The sequence below is a fragment of the Tuber melanosporum genome, assembly GCF_000151645.1.
Source record: "Tuber melanosporum whole genome shotgun sequence assembly, scaffold_332, strain Mel28".
NCBI classification, from domain to species: domain Eukaryota; kingdom Fungi; phylum Ascomycota; class Pezizomycetes; order Pezizales; family Tuberaceae; genus Tuber; species Tuber melanosporum.
This window is the reverse complement of record NW_003299011.1, coordinates 27,038-33,443: the sequence shown is the minus strand read 5'-3', so window position 1 is coordinate 33,443 and position 6,406 is coordinate 27,038. Positions and strand designations below refer to the sequence as shown.

The 6,406-nt window shown below is 47.3% G+C and overlaps 2 protein-coding genes; both read right to left on the bottom strand.

Annotated features, from left to right (window-relative positions):
• Nucleotides 1-2,536: 2,536 nt before the first annotated feature.
• On the bottom strand, nucleotides 2,537-2,868 carry GSTUM_00001995001 (uncharacterized protein; the record flags this gene model as incomplete). XM_002839287.2 has 1 exon in its annotated part: nucleotides 2,537-2,868. One exon carries the CDS (start codon nucleotides 2,866-2,868, stop codon nucleotides 2,659-2,661), a length of 210 nt encoding a protein of 69 aa, XP_002839333.1. The 3' UTR covers nucleotides 2,537-2,658.
• Nucleotides 2,869-2,875: 7 nt separating this feature from the next.
• Nucleotides 2,876-4,696, bottom strand: GSTUM_00001994001 (uncharacterized protein). XM_002839286.2 has 6 exons: nucleotides 4,211-4,696; nucleotides 3,781-4,087; nucleotides 3,719-3,750; nucleotides 3,471-3,566; nucleotides 3,062-3,416; nucleotides 2,876-2,995 (listed from the first exon to the last, which is right to left on the bottom strand). Exons 1-6 carry the CDS (start codon nucleotides 4,279-4,281, stop codon nucleotides 2,924-2,926), a joined length of 933 nt encoding a protein of 310 aa, XP_002839332.1. The 5' UTR covers nucleotides 4,282-4,696; the 3' UTR covers nucleotides 2,876-2,923.
• Between the last annotated feature and the right edge of the window lie 1,710 nt (nucleotides 4,697-6,406).

Genomic DNA, 6,406 nt, shown 5'->3' with positions numbered 1-6,406 from the left:
GGAAACACTGCTGACGTTAGCCACTCCTTAGATCTCCCGATACCCATCCCCACCGAATCTAGCCATCCACCACCAAGATGGCTTAAATCCGACGTACTGACATGACACCCTTCCTGCTCGTACAAGACTTATTTTCTTAAAAGCTTATCACCCAATAAAAGTATGGGGGTACCAATCTCAACACCCCAGACCCTGTTCCTGCATGCTCTTATCATACATAACTCACCTCACATGTCCAGCCCACTTCCCTCCTTCCCCCGCAATCTTAAAAAACCAGGGGGCGCATACCCTTCCCTTCCCCCGCCCTTGTGCTCTACGTCCCCTAATACTGTAACCCTGCCCTACCAATAAAATCTAACCCCCCCCCTGAAAAAAAAACCCCACTCTGTATGATATTTCCCCATAAACATACGAGGCGATGCCGTAAACCTACTCCCAAAATTGACCAATCGATAATCGGAAAAAGGGGGAAGAAAAGCACAGTACTTATACAACCCATGACCCGCCGCCGTAGGAATAATCTCCACCCCACCCGCAGTCGCCCGCCCACCGAATAGGATCGAGAAACCCGGTGAAGAGGAGGGTGTTAAGGACGGGATATGCGGCGACGGTTCTTTTCATCCACAGCGACAAACGTAATGAACGAGGGGGGAAAGTATAGTGGGAGGGAGGCGGGACTTATGGTAGGGATAACGATGCAGATATCATATCTTGTTACAGCGAGGGTATTCCGAGGCACCGTATGCGCAGTACCGGGGCAACACCGCACGGACTTGAAATTCCGGTACTCCACTGTACATACCGGTATGAGGTAAATTAATATACTCAGCCATCATAAAATATCACTCGACGTGAATGTGAGTGTGTGTGTTCCCGGAGTAGGAGAGAAGAAGCTTGATTTTCCAAATGCAAAACGAGAAGAGATCCTAATATACTACATCCACTAAGCAGTCACACCGAACACTGTGGCCTATACCATATAGGCCACCTTTCAACACCAGGCAGTAGCCACCTTTTCAATATGACGCAGTAGTGATACCCTTATTCCGACATCCAACTATAAGAGGTACCCAATGCGGTAAACCACTTATAATTAGATCAGGCGTAGTCACAGATTTAGAAAACGAACAAAAGTCTTTTGACTAAAGGAAAAGAAAGTACTACCTCTGTACGGCGGACAGGGACTAAGTCCAACAGTGAAATCGGGAATCTTCGTACCGGGTACGGTACTGGTACAGTACCAGTATGGTTAAAAGTAAAAATAAACAATTGGATTCCGTGTGCGACCGTTCGGGCCGCTTCCTAAGGTAAGTTCTGGCACGATATATTATTTTTTTATGCCGTTCAGAGGGACAGGCGGAAAGATATCTTACTCTACCTCCTTTTACGGGAAGGCGATTTGGACCGCCCATGATAACTTTTTCAGCTGCACTACCCTACTTTAATTTACCTGTTTCCCCGCGGTAATTTAAGTATGAACGTCCGAAGCGCTGATATGATGAATGAAATATAGAAAAACCGCCCAAACAAATATATAACCGGAAGCATCCCAACTTCCTTTCAAAAAAAAAAAGAGAGAGAGAGAGAGAGAGCAGATTAACGCTAGCGATGGATATATACCCCCATCTATCGGGTACTCGTACAGTACTCTACATGAGTCGAAGCATGTTTTTTCCCCCCACCTCCTCGAGTAGCTTGGACATTACGTAAGCACCGCCTCGACCAGACTTGATCGGGCTCGATTGAGAGTGCCGGCCCCATGGGATCGCTTTATTTGTGGTTAAATTTACCGGTAACTTAGAGTAATGGTAGTATTTGTGATGTGATACCTGTTACGGTAGGACAACGCCGTGAGGGAAGGCCCGGTCTACTACGAGTAGTAATTTACGCTGGGTATCGTTTCTCTTGTCTAACCCCCGACTCGTCGAAGGGCCTAATAAATTTATGAGCATAGCACTGTGCTCTGCCGGCACCGGATCGTATGATACGCGGGTATTTACGCTAGCTAAGCGCGAAGCGAGGATTTTATCAATGCTTAGGTTTTACACACTTATACGGGGTACCGGTACAGTACTATATTACTTGTACTGTACCGTCACTCTACCGCATACGTAACTACATAACTTACCGGTATGATAAGTGAGCTGGGCACTCGGCACACTACTCGAGCACTGCACACAACCTCACTCGTCGACATAAGTACAAGTACTGGTACCCGTAGGCATTCCGTCTCGGGAAAAAAGAAAAGCCCGTCATCATATCATACCTCTCCGCACCGATTACTAATCACCAGTATGGTACTATACCTGTTTCAACTCATTGACTGACCCGAGCACGTGTGTGCGTATCACACCACGAGAGAATCGGCAACATCGTCAAGCACGACATACATACATACATACATACATATCATACATATCATACATATCATACATATCATACATACATATCAGACATATCAGACATAGACCACCAAACCACGATTGGTCAGGTCTAACTACACTCTGTCAAACATGATGTTGAAATCATTACCGGATTTCATGCAAGTCAAGTGAGTTCTGATTCTGATAAAACCTAACATAAACTAGCTACGGCGACTTGACTCGAATATTGATCCTGATTGATCTCGATGCGGTGTGTTGTTGAATGACTATAACTCTATAATGTGTTGTTAAACTTTTTTGGGCGCAGGAGCCCTTTTGTGGTGGGGGGGGGTGACAAAGAAGCAAAGAGGAGGGAAAGAGAAAATAAATAAATAAAAGAACTGGATATGCAGTTACACGCCCTTGCGGGTAATGTACTGACAAACAAAGTGATGAGTGGAAAAGCCAGACACAAATACTGTCCTTTTGAGAATATAATAAACATTATGGACTTTTTTTTCACTGTTTTTTTTTTCATTTTTTCATTTAGGGGAGCACACCTAGGTCGGTGCGTGGCTGAAGAGGAAAGAAACACTTTCACCGTTATGAGTCCTTCTGCACGCCTCGGCGAGCTGCATATCATGTGTTAGCATGTGTTCTCGGATATAATTCGGGCATATTAAATGCTGCCAACGAACCGTGGGAGCAATATCAATAGTGTGAAGTCTTGGGCACCGTTTCTTCTTCTCGCCATGTGGAACGGTATTTGTAACCACTACCCTGCCCAGTTCACTCTTGTTGATACTGTCGATCGCATTCCCCGATAGGATGCCGTGAGTGACGATTGCAACGACTTCCTGGGCGCCGTGCTTCTTGAGCGTTTGCGCAGCCTTCACGAGCGTGCCGCACGTATCTGCCATGTCGTCTACGAGAATTGCAATCTTGCTCTGGACGTCACCAACCAAGACCATTTTGCTTACTTCGTTTGGTCGGGAGCGCTCCTTGTGGATTAATGCAAAATTTAGGTCTAGGCGGTCCGCAATTGCGGTCGCTCTGCCATGCCGTTAGAGCAGGTAGGTTCCCAGAATGCCTTGAAAAGATGCCTACCTCTTCGCCCCGCCAGCATCCGGAGAAACTATGACGGCATTGCGGTAATCGAAGTTCTCGCGAATGTATTGTAGCATGGAAGGTTCGGCGTAAAGACTGTAGAAAAAAGCCCCCGCCGAAAGGAAAAAATTGCCTTGTCTCAGTCTTTTTTCCATCCCTAGATGAACCAGATCCCCTCCCTCTCTCTCCTCCTCAAAGAAAGTGCAAAAGCAGGAAGGTAGGAGCAGGGAAGAAAGGAGGATGCCTACTTGTCAACCGGGACATTAAAGAATCCTTGAATCTGACTGGCGTGCAAATCCATCGTGATGACGTGATTGCAACCCGCGGTTTGTAACATGTTTGCGATCAACTTCGCCGAAATGGGCGCCCGTGACTTGTCCTTCTTGTCCTGCCTTGCGTATGGGAAGTTTGGTATCATGGCTGTAATCCGCCGGGCACTGGCTGTTTTGCAAGCATTTATCATGATTAGGAGCTCCATGAGCCCGTCGTTCACCTCACCCGGCGCTGCGGATTGGATAATGAAAACATCTTCGTCTCGAACAGATTCGCCAATTGTGACGGAGGTTTCTTGATTCGAGTATTGCACGACCAGAACTTTGGTGAGGTCTATTCCGAGTCTGAAAATGGTTAGAGAAAAGTTGCACATGGATTCAATCGCTTTGCTCCCGCTTTCATCTGATCCCGGTTGTATAGCCCCATCAAAGGTTATACGTGAACGAGAGAGCAGAAATGGCACATACCTGTCCGCAACTTTCCGAGCCAGAGTAGGATGGCTATTGCCCGTCAAGAGCTTTATAGAGTTGGCGGCCATAATGTCTGACTTGAGACACAAAAATTGGAGTAGCCAGGACGTCAAGATCTTCGAGAAGAAGATTGAGAGGAAACGATGAACAATAAAAGTGGTGAGTAAAAAGAGAAAAGGAAAGGAAAGGGTTTAAGAAAAAAAACCCAAACCCGGCTGAAGTTTATAATGTCAAAAGCTAAAATCGAGAATTAGGAAATATAGGGACAGCGGGACCCAATGAAGCCAAGAGTGAGAAAAGGAGAGAAAACAGATTTTCCCACCAAAAAAAGAAAAGAAAAGAAAAATTAGGCTCAGATGGGTAATTGATCTACCAGGGTAGGCCCGTATGATACTAGAATTATTACTCTTACCCAACTTTTTTTTTTTTTCCTTCTCGCCTTCCTGCTAAAGTGTCAGCCGCTGTAGGGCATATGTTAGTGGTGATCGGACATTCTTCAGCCGTCGTTAAGGTTGCGGGTACGGCAAACAAGGCGGGGAGGGGGAAGGGAAGGGAAGGGAAGTGAAAGAAGGAGGTGAGGGTGAGGGTGATGATGTGAGGCGTCTTGGTAAGGATGCGAACCAGTACTGTACCGAGTACAGTACCCACAATAGGGTGGTGAAAGAAAAAAAAAAAGGAAAAAAATCTTACACATCGGCAGGAGATGTCCTTCTCTATCTCCATTCCAGTGATTGCAATAAAACAAAGCCGATTGCTGACTATAGTACCGGTACCGTATTCGCTCAGCTCCCTACTCGAGTACTCGTCCTTATCATAAATTGTAAGCCATTAAATTTTTTTTTCCCAGCCCTCTTCGTTACTTCCCTACAAAGGACATCAGGGTATGATTGTAAATGCATGGAAACCCCTTCCCAGGAAATCCCAAGGACCCGGAGACACTCCAATAGCTTGTTTATTTGCCTGGTTTTCTGTTTGTGATAGTTCTCTTCACCCTTTTCCGTCTGACAGGAAGTTTACGGTATGATACTTCAACGTGGGGCAAACAGGGGTGAAGGCGGGCTGACTTGTAGGAAGTTCTATTGTGCGATTGGCCTGGGTTAGCTGTAGGCGCTCCTGAGGCCGTAAAGCACATGTACTGTACTGTAATATAATACTTGCACAGCAGGTCCCTAAGATATATGGAACCGCTGTATCACTGCGGAAGGAACTCGAGGGGACGGATGGGGGAGGAAGTACAGTACAGCACTCGTATTGAGTACTATACTTGTAGAGTAGAAGTGGATGAGAGAGGGACAAAAAAGGAAAAAGAGACACTGCAAACTCGGAGAGGAAGGAGGGAAGGCGGAGGCGGGAGCACGCCCGCTGATTCCCAAAGGGTGAATTGCGTCTTCCTTCTCCTCGACTACAGGGCTGATTTACTGTTGTTGTTGACAAGGCTATTACATTACTCAAGGAGAGATCACCACAAACTGATACATAATAGGGCGCCGCAGAGATAGTCAATCGGTGGGGAGGTACTGTACAGTAGAGTACAGTATCGTGCTGGTATCACACTTACACACACAAATTTAGAGCACATCACCATCACGGTGGGGCTCGTGATACGATGCATCTCCCACAAAGGGGCCCCCGTTCTCCTCCCACTTCCAATCTTCACACACACACACACACACACACACACACACACACACACACACAGTCTCCTTCTTTTCAACTCTGAGGGTTAGGTGTATCGGTGCGGTGTTCGGGGGGCTCACCCAATCAAACGCCCTTGAAGAGCTTCTCACGATGGCTTCAAGTCTTTAACTTCCCCACCTTCGGAAGGTTCACAATTTTGTGCTCCGTTGGCTCGCTTTCCTTTGTTTGCCTATTGATACGGCACCGAGTGGGCCTTGCGGTCCTTATTTTTTCCCCACGTTCTTTTGCTCTTGCTCGTCGGTCGGACGTCCTTGGTTTCCGGCCAGGATACAGTTGGTCGTATAGGGAGGCCGTCCTCCCCCCCTCTTCGGAGCGACCGTTCGGACACTCATGCGATTCCGGTTCCTCCTTGGTCCTCCTTCTCGCCTGCTTGGGCCTTTGGGCATTGCGCCCCTCACTGTCTTTTCCCAGCTTCGAGCTGGGCCCCCGCGCGAACCCGGCGTTCCTGAACCCCTATGGGGGGGATGGCTTTGACCCGGAGAAATTGACCTTCGC

What these genes read in the sequence shown, in the direction of transcription:
- GSTUM_00001994001 (XM_002839286.2), bottom strand. Translation starts at nt 4,281, where the DNA reads ATGGCCGCCAACTCTATAAAGCTCTTGACGGGCAATAGCCATCCTACT. An exon ending in AAACCGCGGGTTGCAATCAC is followed by an intron (nt 3,751 to 3,780) that starts GTCATCACGATG and finishes CACGCCAGTCAG; the next exon opens with ATTCAAGGATTCTTTAATGT. An exon ending in GATGCTGGCGGGGCGAAGAG is followed by an intron (nt 3,417 to 3,470) that starts GTAGGCATCTTT and finishes ACGGCATGGCAG; the next exon opens with AGCGACCGCAATTGCGGACC.